Raw genomic sequence first — 12,325 nt, forward strand, 5'->3', positions numbered from 1 at the left:
GGGGTCACTGAGAAATGTAGTGGCCAATGCATACTAGACTTTAACCCTTTGCGGTCCATTTATTAATCGCGCGTCAGGCACGCCAGGTCTAATTAATTTTCACACGCGCAGTTAATTTTATACGCGCTGTTTAAAAGTATTTTTTTTCACAGTCAAACGGGTTTAAATGGCCCTGCATATCAACAAAGCACACACTAGGCATCTCCAGCCCCTCCCCAGCCTTTTGTTTGCTATAGCGTTCAGCTGTGTAAGAAATAAATAATAATAATAATAATAGTCGTACATACCGATCGATCATCTCCAGATCACTCGTTTTATCACCAAACTCCTCAATAATGCGATCCAAGTCATTATTTTATTACTATAACATCTGAAAAAAGCTCTGCAAATGTCCATGATAGTCTCAGTGCGCTGACGCACTTAGCCAGCTTGTTTATTATGGACGCCCATTATCTGATACCTGATACCATGTATGACTATTCATGAAATACGCCTTTTTTTTTTTTTTTTTTTTTTTTTTCCCGACTTGTCTCGGCTCCTGTCGCTACCACTCGGCAATTGAATGGTTTTCTCGGCTTTTTCCGGAGAAAAAACGACTAAACACCCGTTTATTGCGTTGCTATAATGATGTCGGACCCAGTCCGACAAAGGACCTGTGAGGAATAATTGCAATGTCGGACCCAGTCTGACAATGGACCGCAAAGGGTTAAACAAATTTAAATTAACTACTGCACACTGCAAGCGATCACAAACTATGTATCTTAATTCTGTAGATAGGCTTTTTTTATTCTGTCACCATCCTGTGTGCATTGCACTTTGGCAAAACAAAAAAAAAAAAAGTACCTTGGACAAATAACATTAAAAAAATAAATTAAATAAATAAATAAATAAATAAATACTCAAGCGGTAACTGTTCACATCACAACGATGTTTTAATCAGCCTATAAGTGCGTCTGTACTGGCTTTTCTGTGAGCTGTACAGTAGGAGGTGGGACAAAGTCAGTGTTGCTTTGTTATTTTGATTTAGGCTTCTAAAATCTACTAGTTTCCAGCGGTGGAGGTAAAATACCAAAAATTAACGACAAAGCAAAAAAAAGCAAAGTATATTTCGGCTGAGGACTGTGTCAAGAAATTTCCCAAAGAAACTTTACATGCAGATGGAGTTTTAAATTGTTTTGCACATCGTGTAATGTGACTTTGGAGAAAATACGATCGATCGATATCATTAAACGAAAGAGTACCACAGAGGCTGCTAACAGAACGTAAAACAAATAAGCTTCAGAAAACTTGAAAGCTTTGTTTCTAATCAATTAACTATATAACATGGCAAAGCTTTGCCTTACACTTCCAACCAATCCAGTGGATGCAGACGTGCAGTCTTAATGTATGGGCAAGTCTTCACAACAGACAGTGTTCTGAAATATCTACTTCGGGTTATTTAATGTTTCAACAGGTCTGCGAAATGTCAGCGAAATCCTAATTTCTACCCGCGAAAAATATGTAAATTATCCGCGATTTAAGTAGACCCCTAATTATAATGACTATACAATGCACTTGCTTATCCCTGTAATGGAAATTCATGCTGCACACATTACAAAGGGTTTTTTAAAAGCCAGATGGACATTACTGGGTTACTTTGCATTGGATGTATTTACTAGTTTAATGTGCCACATTCTTCATTCAAATATATATACATATATAATTACATGTAGATACCTTAAACAGGAGTTGTAGAAAAGATGGAAAAAACAAACGCATTAACTATGACAAAGAAAATGTTACCAAAGTATTACTATAGATACATTTTTTATTTCATACCAGTTTTGAATGTGGTTGATTTGAGTTTTGATGAAGGGTGCGAGGTTCAGATGTTTGACAGCATGTGTGTGTGTGTTTTGCCAGCCCCTCTGTACTGGACCGTCTGAATGCTCTACTGGAACCAGGCGGTGTGCTAACCATCAGCGAGCGAGGAGTGATTGATGGTACAACACCAAGCATCAAGCCTCATCCTAACTTCAGGTACCGTGCACAGCCACGATTTCACTCTCCTTTGACCAGGTTCTGAAGCAGATGCCAGGTACTGTTCTGAATTGCTGTAAAGTGCTGATGACATTGCAGAAGGCTTGGCTAAGAAATTACGTTCCCAATGACCTTGCACTGTACATTTACACGTTTCGATTTAATGTTGTACTTGGCATACATGACTGTGAGGCGTGTGAGTAACAATGGAATGTCCAGACAGTAATTTGCATGTAACAAAAATAAGTTTTTTAACTTCCTTAGTCTTCTTCACGGTGACCCTGGACATAAAAAGGGGATAAAACAGAAAAGAAAATGTTAGTGCATATTCTGCCCCCATTCCAACAAAATGAAAACAAAACAAGCCAACTCCTTCGTCTCTCCCTCCGCCTATTCACCCCGCCTATGTTTTCTAGGACCAACCCCGAACACAGTAGTACGTTCCCTTTAGTATGCAACGCCCCGCCCCTGTAGCCAGTGGAACACCAATCCCAAACTGACAAGTGTCCTTACAACTCACTTGACTCCAGTGGCTGGAAATTACACACTCGTACTGCCGCCCCTCGTAAAGATGACTTTCGTCATGGTCACGAGACCTTGGTAAGGGAAGTCCCGAGTTGGTTTGATGCCTTCTACTGTCGGGAGGCTGAATTACAGACCGAAACCCCTTTGACTCATCACAGTGACAAAAAGCGTAACCTGTGATATTCTACAGTTCAGGTGCTATCTGTGATGATACAGAAAGCGGTTTAAGTCCCAGGCGATGGTTTATTTAAAAGCTGTCCCTAGGCACTCCACTTGGCCATTCTCTTCCTTGCTTTTTTTTTTTTCTTGCTAGGCTGTTCCTCACGATGGATCCTGTCCACGGTGAGGTGTCCCGTGCCATGAGGAATCGAGGAGTGGAGATCTATATCCCTGGGGAGAGTGAGGGGGCATGCTGGGATCTGCTGGATGTTAAAACGGTGCTGCATGGTGTGGGTGTGAAAGGAGATAGTGTGTGCAACCTGCTACTGGCTGTGCACACGGAGATCAAAGAGAGCATCTTAGGTGAGTGTATTATGGTATGGATTTGTATGCTTCCTGTAGCCTTTCTCTAGAACATGTTATGTAAAGCTGCTGTCATGGCAATGAAACTTTAAAAAAAAATTAAAGGGTTATATTAGATTATCCTGTGTTTTTGTTTTTATATGTTTTTGTTTTTATATGTAAACCCTAGAGAAGGCCTTATTGATTTTACCACCCTGGTTTCAAGGACGTCACAAGTAGTTATACATTCTCATTTGCATTTTGGTTTTGTGTTTCTTCTCTTAATCTTGACAGTAAAAAACCTTCTTTTAATCTTGACAGTAAAAAAGAGGCTCTGTTTTGTTTCTGGTTTAAATTAAAACCTTTTCATGCAGGTTCTCCAACCTCCTCGGTCTCCTCACTGCTTCAAACCGCCTCTCTGCTGACCAGCCATCTGCAGCGAGGCCTGGACCTGCCTAATGCACTACGGCAGGCTTGTGAGGAGGCCTACATCCTGTCTCAACGGGCTTCATCCAGTCAGAAGGTATGAATCCGCTCAGCCGCTGTGTGTTATTATATCTATCCTCTGTCTCTGTGTCCTCCAATATCTATTAAAGTAGATGTGAAAGAATCTATTTAGATTTCCCTTTAATATTTTTTGTGTATTCATGGTAAGAGGATTCAAAAACATTTCGCATTTATGCTAGTATTTTTTTTTTTTTTATTATTATTCTAGCTGGGGATTCGCCAGCTACAGTGTTAGTATGAATGTTCATTGTGAAATTCTTGGTGTCATTGATAGAACATTTTGTTAGTCCATGAAATCCTGTGCTTCTAGTTTGAAGAGGAAACTAAACGAACAGTGTTAATTCTGATCTGTGTTTCAGCTGGCACGAGAGATAGTAGAGAAGCATCTCTCGGCCTCCAGGGACACATGGGGAGGCTGTTTGCTGTCTGCTGGGCTTTGGCCGGATGCTGTTCCCTCAGCCCTGCATTCAGCCGAGGACTCCTGCTTTGCCACAGTCCAGAGGGATGGGCAGGTCCTCACCTACTGCCTCAACAGACTGAGCCTGAGTGGTAAAGGGTGAGCGGGCAGGGGATCTGGGCATCTTCTCTTTTATTTAAACTAATGAGCTGTGAGTGATACCTGAAGGGAGCAGTGCTGGATGGGTGTGTGATAATGACAGCGAGCATTGACAGTTTAAGGAAGATGGGTATACTTTCATTGCTTAAGGTTTATTAAATAGTCAATAGAATCTGTATTTAAAAAGAAGGCATGACTCACAGGCATTTAAAAAATGCCTGCGAGTCATGTGACTTAGCTTGACTATTCTGCACGTTCCAGCTTGACTGGACCACTGCTGCTTCAGAAACAAGTATCTCCGTACATGTTACTCTGAATTTATTGGTTAATAGTGTTGAAATAGGCCCATATTGGCAACTAAACTGTTAAGATGGCTCTTTCACTCGTATTGGGTATTTCTCATTGTTGGTTGTGTGTGTGTGTGAATGCAGGACTCGTCCTCTGAGCCTGTCGGACCTGCGCAGAGTTCTCCAGTGCAGTAACATGGAGGGCCTCACGTTTCCAGGCGAGAGCCTGGAGGATCCTGGGATTGAAGAGCTCAGCCTGGTCCCTGCTGCTGTACGGCTCATCACAGAGAGGGCATCCAATCAGGACTGGGTCCTGCGGACCAGATGGCTGAGTCACATGTCCAAATGTCATAAACATGCACCAGGTTTGTTTCTGCTTTGTTTCTCCTCACGGAAATGTGTCTTCAAACATGGCGGCCTGTTCAATTCCTACTGAGAGGACAGGTTATTATTATTATTATTATTATTATTATTTATTTCTTAGCAGACGCCCTTATCCAGGGCGACTTACAATTGTTACAAGTTATCACATTATACATTATTTCACATTATACAGATATCACATTATTTTATTTTTATTTTTTTACATACAATTACCCATTTATACAGTTGGGTTTTTACTGGAGCACTCTAGGTAAAGTACCTTGCTCAAGGGTACAACAGCAGTGTCCCCAACTGGGGATTGAACCCACAACCTTCTGGTCAATAGGCCTGAGCCCTAACCATTACTCCACACTGCTGCCCTGGTTCTGTGATGTGCTGACAAAACATCTCAAATTGGTATTGGAATATGTTGGCGTGACGAGGCTAATGTGATCTGGACCATTGCAGTTGTACTGTGACACATGCATTGGTTGGAATCCTCATCAGCCATTCAGAGCTCTTATTTTGTCCTTGCCCCAGTTATTGATAAACTTACAAAACCTACAACAATGAATAAATAAGGAAAATGTCTTGCATCCTATTCAAGTCACATTTAGGTTAATGTTCTTAATGAATTTTAGTTATGTTCTATGGGCATTTATGCCAGGGTACTTCAATGTATGATAATAAATTATGCCTTCAAGGCACATGTGAGTATGGAAGTGCGAGCCCGTTTACATGCTGTGTGTTACAGGTGCAGTGCAGGTGCAGCTGGAGGCGGGTGCCAGAGCTCTGACCACGGTGTTCTCCAGCAAACTGCGTGGGAAACTCAGGCAGATAATGAATCTCATACAGCCTCCCTCGGCAGGTAGGCTGGCAAGTGTTTCTGCAGCTGTATTTCTCCCCTGGGTCTGATCCTGTCATGCTCCTAGTGAGCTCATATACTTGTGTGTTTGTTCGGCAAAATGCATGTTTTGTCCAGCCATCATCAACGTCACCACTATATTTAATGCCAGAAAACAGTTATTTAATAACAGTTAGTTATTTTGTATTAATTACTGTTATTGATGACTTCAATGTGACCACTGATTGATTGCAAGTGCTTTTAACATAAAGTTGCTTAGTTTCTCGTTGTTGTTGTTTATAGGGGGGGAGGATTTAAGACACTTCCTATATTTTATTTACCCGAGTAAATCAAGCTCCAGGCTGTTGTGGAATGTAACTCTTTTAAGACAATGACTCAAATTAGGTCAATTTTAAGGCCCAGTGGAATTTTATAAGAAATGTATTGAGGATATAACAACTTTGGAGAGAGAGAGAGAGAGAGAGAGAGAGAGAGAGAGAGAGAGAGAGAGAGAGAGAGAGAGAGAGAGAGAGAGAGAGAGAGAGAGAGAGAGAGAGAGAGAGAGAGAGAGAGAGAGAGAGAGAGAGAGAGAGAGAGAGAGAGAGAGAGAGAGAGAGAGAGAGAGGTGTAAAGCACTTCACTGTGACACACACACACACAAGAGAGAGCTGTGTAAAGCACAAGCACTTCACTGTAACACACACACACACGAGAGAGAGCTGTGTAAAGCACAAGCACTTCACTGTCACACACATACATGAGAGAGAGCTGTGTAAAGCACAAGCACTTCACTGTCACACACATACATGAGAGAGAGCTGTGTAAAGCACTTCACTGTAACACACACATGTAACAAGGCCACAAAGCAAGGAGAAGGGATGGAGTATTGACAGGTCTCCCTTTTTATTTTTATTTATTTTTTTTCTTTGGGAAGATGAATTCATGGTTCTGGTGGACCAACGATGGAACATGCAGTACTTGGATATTCTGACCACCTCGTACAGCTTTGATTCTGAAGGGGACTATAGGCAGTTCTTGGAGGCTTTGATTTCAGTTGCAAACAGGTATGTAAATGTTGGTATGTTTTACAAGAATGTAGTGTACTGTCAATAAGACCTGGGCTCACATACAACTGCAATTGTGTCATTTGTAATGAATTGTAACTGCAGCTGAACCTGCGAAATTGGAATTGTAGTATATCATTGATCGAATTACAGCTCAGTAACATTTGCCATTAGATCTATCCTTGTATTTTCAACCACTTTTGGTGACCTCATTTTGTTTGAAGAAAATACATTTGTATGTAGTATGTTTCTGTATTTGTACCTGTGATTTAGCTTCCATGGGTTATTTAGAATAAGTAGAGAAATTTGTTAATGTGTGTAGTTGTTTGTTTCATTTTAGTGTAATTTTATATTTGTAATCGCTGCAGCATAATTGTAACTGTATGTAATTAAACAAAATAGCATTGTAATTGAAATTTCAGCAAACAATTCTTCTGTAATTGACCCCAGGGCTGCTGTCAATTCTTCACCAAGGTTCACTGTATTAATCTGAATGCAGTGTCTCTTAAGTTCAGAGTCTCACAGACTCGAGGGTGGCATTTCTGTTTGTTCTTTGTCAGAGTGACCCTTCTAATGGACAGAGAGGAGCAGATGCATGTGGAGGAGGCTCTTCTAGGATCCAGCTCTGCCAAAAAATCCATACAAAGCAGCGCTTTAAGAATGTCAACTGCTTTCCGGCAAGGTAACTCCGCACACCTGTGGGATTCGGTGCCACAAACACATTTCTATAATTGTGCGTATGCATTTTAAAGGGAAAATGCATCATCCCAGTTTATACTACTTATTTGTATTTTTGTATACTACTTATTTGTGTCACTGCGTTCTACAGTAAGAATTAATTGCTTTTTAAAATTATTTTAATGGATGTGATTTAATGGGTATTTTATCATTTTATCTTTTACTATTTCTCAATTGTTTTTCTGTAATTATTTTTATTATTTTTATCTGTAAAGCACTTTGAGGCGATTTTTTTTTTTTTTATCACAAAAGGCACTATATAAGAAATAGATTGATTTATCAAAATGAAATGATCAGGAAAACCTAACAAAGGTTAACAAACAAACCTCTCAAAATAACGTTTTTTTTTTCAAAGTAACTCCTTGACTAAGCAGACACAACTGTTTGTTTATTTTTTTATAATATTTATTTTACAAGCTAACCTGTCTTTTTTTTTGTTTGTTTTTTTAACCCAACAATGTGGGAGTATTGAACTGTAGGCCCCTACTGTGAACTCCTCCGTTAACTTGGCTTGAATTTAAGGTCTGGTAAAGTGCAGGGAAACATAAATAAAGCTAATTCTCCTTCCTCTCGGTTTTCATCTACCAGGACGTGTTGACTATGGTAATCTCCCTCACCCGGTGCTGGCTCACATTGCTGCCTTCTTTGAGCTGTGGGATCCCTGTGTGATGCTCTGCATACAGACTAGCCCCTTGATAATATCAGATGACATTCTTTATGAGGTTAGTACATGGTTTTGTGAGACAAAAGCAGTGCTGCAGTAGAATCGGATTCCGGTACTATTTTCTATAGCAGTAGTGGTGTAGTCAAGCCGGAACTTGCATAATAGTCAAGCTAAGTCACATGACTCCCATCTCCCGCACAACAGTCTGAGTCAGTCAGTAGTCCTCTTGATGCAATGAAAAGAGCATTAGGAACTTCTATATCAAACTACTTATTTTTAAAAGTCTAAAAATGCTGATGAAGACGACAGCAACAAAGCATCAACTGGACACAAACACAAATGAAGCCACATAAAGCATTCTGACATGTCCACATTTAGGATTAAGTCCATTTTAGATTATTTTGAATCCCGAGAATTATTTCGTTCTACACCCCTTTCCTCCCGCATATCGATCACTCTGTAATCTTGGGGTTCGGATGTGGTAAAGAAATAACTATATAAGTAATTGAGCTGGATGCAGACAGATTCCAATGTGCCAGTTGTATTACTGCATCTCACACACTGGTTGGTCAATAAAGCTTATTGAATACAAGACCCTTCAATAACTTTATACAAACAATTAGAAGGTAATCCCTAATACACAACTGCATACTGTAAAACAAAGTTAACAGCAGTGTTTAACCAATCGACGTATTCGCCTTTTAACAGGAAGTATTACAATACTATAGAGGACTGTTCCCCCCCCCCCCCCCCCCCAAGCTACGATTCTATTATATGTAGGTCCACAAAGATTGCCGATTTGGTCAGTAGCATATCTGCATGTTTGTCAGACTGACATTATTAAAAATAAATTGCCGAAACCCAGGTTGATCGGTTTAAAGAAAATTCAAACAATCTTCTAAATAGGTCTTCGTAGGTGTTTTTTCGGTTATCGGTTAAAAACAAAAAACTTCAAGTCCTGTCTATATGTGTTAAACGTTCAGTATACAAATAAAATGTGAATTTGTTTAGTAGTCGTCGTTTAAGATACTCGGTGTTCTAGCGGCGTTCCGGTATCTTCAGATTGAGGACTGCACCACTGGTTTCAAGCTGAATTCAAATTTGTCATTTGCCAGTGGTTCACAAATACTTCAAAAGACAAGTATGCCAAATATACATTCTGACCGCATCTGCTATACCAATGTACATTTTCATTGAATGTTTGTTTGATTGTTTGTTTGTTTTCTTCCATTCTCTCAGAGTACTGTGTTTTATTTCAGGTGCTGTCCCTGCTGCTGTGGCGTGACCGCTTCTGGACTGTTTCAGACTCTGTTCCGGGTGATTCACAGGGCATCGCTCTCCTTGCCCTTCACTGGCACTGGGTACAAAAACACCTCATTTGTAAATTGCCCCAAATGCTGATGGGAGAGAATCAGTATGAGTAAGTGAACTTCTTAGATCAAGACTCAGCTGTTTTAGTTTAGTTTGTCAGTCCTGTCAAAGTGGAGGCAGTTTTGTGGCCATAGTTGGGCTGCTACCATCTCCACCTGCAGGGAAGGATCAGCAGAGGTCACATGACTGGGCTTTTCCTGATGCACTTTTGGTTTTGTTTTGGATAGGAAGTCTCGCCGGATGTCACTGTGCTTCACTTGCATACGGACTCCTGATGTCTGAGCGAATTCACTAGAGCCAATTCTCCCAGTTTGTGTTCTAAACTCGTACCCTCAGAGTCCCAGTTCAAATCCATTCATGTATCTCTGCTGTCGATGGAAACAAAGAGAATCAATTTCAAACCACTTTCACCTGAGATTTTCTTTTTTTACCTCTGTTTTCTTTTACAGATGTTTGCAGGAAGTTCAGTCGGTCACAAGCAGTATCGACAGCTTCCTGTCCAGTTCCACTGGGGCCTCTCCTGTTGTGAAGATCATGCAGAAAGCACTTGGAAAACCACTTCCATTTAAGGTACCTGAAACCACTCCCAAATGTGCAACCTCATGAGCCATGCTGCCTGTCCCTCACATGACTACATAATGGCGCACCTGAAATGTATTTAACGCTAACACATAGAAATAAATTGTTTTTACCTATTGGGACATTCAACCTTGAAATAACTCTATTGAAGGTTTTAAAAAAAACAAACAAAAAAAAACAACATTTTGATATCCTGGAAGTTGTATGGATTTCCAAGCACACACTAGATCCATGCTGAGACCGTTGTCCTGTTTCCAGGAGGAGGCTGTGGCGGAGTGTGCCTCTCGGCTGAGGGGGCTCAGCAGCACCTTGGATGTGATGGATCTGAGACCAGAGCTGGGAGGATCCCGGTGGAGGCAGGAAATCCACAGACTGGAAGCAGCTGCCAGTGGGCTGAGCACCAAGAGAAGCCTCCTTGAGGCCTGGGGCCTGATCCTGCAGGCAAACTATCAGCTAGAGCACACAGACTCGGGTAAAGGGGCTCCTTCACACAATTTCAAGCAAATAGAAACTGAACAGAAGAATGCTTTTAGGCAATGCAAGAAATAAGTTAATTCACTTTATATAAAAAAAAACGTACAAAAAATAAATGCCCTGGTTTTTGGCCATCTACAAAAAGACTGAACATTTTGTAAGGAATTGTGGTAATTTTTATTTATTATAATGAATCGGACAATTCTACTTTGACAGAGAATTTGAATTACACGGTTTATTAATTAATAAAATTATTCTTAACAGATCATTATATCCAATACATGATTACATTTGATTATGTTCATTTGGTTATTTAAAATACAGAAACATCACAATTATTGCAACACGTTTTTCTAGACGAGACATGGTAGTCACCTAGCTTAGTCAAAATAGTAATTAGCCATATTACTTTCCAACTGGGAATGCTCTCTGACAGGTTATCGAGGAAGGTTTTTTGTCAGACACACGAGCAATTAATTTAGGTGCAGTCTCATTTAAGCTTATATAGTACCTAGGGACCTTACAGATTCTATATTTTAAGCATCTGTTTTACATTTGTCTCAAATCCTGCTGAAACAGCACTTTGACAAATAGCATGGACCTTTTACAATAGGAGACTTATACCCACTTCTACACTCAACAGTGTCCTCCTGTCGGACCCTTGCAATATTCAAAGTCATGCTTTTATAGTCAGACAACATTAAATGTTCATTTTAACAAAAATGCAAAGCCCCTCCTGATGATAGTTCTGCTTTTTCACACCTAGACTGCAGCTGCTGCTGCTGTTACAATTCTGAAACGTTCATTATCGGACGATTTCTATAGAAATCAGCATTGTGTTGCATCGTGCTATGCCTTTGTTATTTATTGTTGTGATGCAATGCTTTTTCTTTAGAAATCAGCATTGTGTTGCATCGTGCTATGCCTTTGTTATTTATTGTTGTGATGCAATGCTTTTTCTTTAGAAATCAGCATTGTGTTGCATCGTGCTATGCCTTTTGTTATTTATTGTTGCGATGCAATGTTTTCTTTTAAGGAAATACGGAGAAGCTGCAATCCATTGTAGATGCCCTGCAATCTCAGATTACTTCAAGAGGCCTTCTGCCCTCCCAGAGCAAAGAGACCTCTGAGAGTGACATGAGGAGCCCAACCCAGCCTGACACGGCTTCTCTCAGGCAGCTCTCCAGAAGGATCCAGCTCTGGCCAGTGATGGAGTACCTCGCTGTGCTTTGTCAGTATAAATTGGTGGCAGATCTGCTGGAGGCATCGGCACCCAGGTACAGACTCCTTTCTGATAGTGGAAAAACTTCCCCTCCTTCATACTCGCACTGTCCATCTTCTCTCCTCTTTTCTAAGGCATTGTTCTGTATAGGGCTGCAACAAAGGGTACATTTTGACCGTCAAAGGTTCGGAACACATTACCAAAGAAAGCTTCGAACCTTCGATGGCACGAATTTGCATAATTTACTATATGTTATATAGAACAGTAATCATGTTTTATAAATAAAAATACACGTTTATTTACACGTTTTATGCTGCTTGTGTTTATTATTATTATTATTATTATTATTATTATTATTATTATTATTATTATTATTTATTTCTTGGCAGACGCCCTTATCCAGGATGACTTACAATTGTTACAAGATATCGCATTATTTTTTACATACAATTACCCATTTATACAGTTGGGTTTTTATTGGAGCAATCTAGGTAAAGTACCTTGCTCAAGGGTACGGCAGCAGTGTCCTCCACCTGGGATTGAACCCACGACCCTCCGGTCAAGAGTCCAGAGCCCTAACCACTACTCCACTCTCCAGTAAGGTTGCTTTG

At 40.3% G+C, this 12,325-nt stretch overlaps 1 protein-coding gene across 2 annotated transcripts in view; it reads left to right on the forward strand.

The window, feature by feature from the left end:
* Nucleotides 1-12,325, forward strand: part of mdn1 (midasin AAA ATPase 1) — a 73,709-nt gene that overhangs the window by 30,803 nt on the left and 30,581 nt on the right. For both annotated transcript variants that reach the window (XM_059025843.1, XM_059025844.1), the window contains exons 45-57: nucleotides 1,903-2,019; nucleotides 2,858-3,066; nucleotides 3,420-3,568; nucleotides 3,912-4,108; nucleotides 4,540-4,760; nucleotides 5,513-5,626; nucleotides 6,537-6,666; nucleotides 7,227-7,348; nucleotides 7,993-8,126; nucleotides 9,328-9,488; nucleotides 9,889-10,009; nucleotides 10,277-10,490; nucleotides 11,529-11,769. In XM_059025843.1, the coding sequence (XP_058881826.1) occupies nucleotides 1,903-2,019; nucleotides 2,858-3,066; nucleotides 3,420-3,568; nucleotides 3,912-4,108; nucleotides 4,540-4,760; nucleotides 5,513-5,626; nucleotides 6,537-6,666; nucleotides 7,227-7,348; nucleotides 7,993-8,126; nucleotides 9,328-9,488; nucleotides 9,889-10,009; nucleotides 10,277-10,490; nucleotides 11,529-11,769 (2,130 nt within the window). The remainder of the gene's footprint in view (nucleotides 1-1,902; nucleotides 2,020-2,857; nucleotides 3,067-3,419; nucleotides 3,569-3,911; nucleotides 4,109-4,539; nucleotides 4,761-5,512; nucleotides 5,627-6,536; nucleotides 6,667-7,226; nucleotides 7,349-7,992; nucleotides 8,127-9,327; nucleotides 9,489-9,888; nucleotides 10,010-10,276; nucleotides 10,491-11,528; nucleotides 11,770-12,325) is intronic.

Source organism: Acipenser ruthenus, chromosome 6 (assembly GCF_902713425.1).
Source record: "Acipenser ruthenus chromosome 6, fAciRut3.2 maternal haplotype, whole genome shotgun sequence".
Taxonomy (NCBI): Eukaryota; Metazoa; Chordata; class Actinopteri; order Acipenseriformes; family Acipenseridae; genus Acipenser; species Acipenser ruthenus.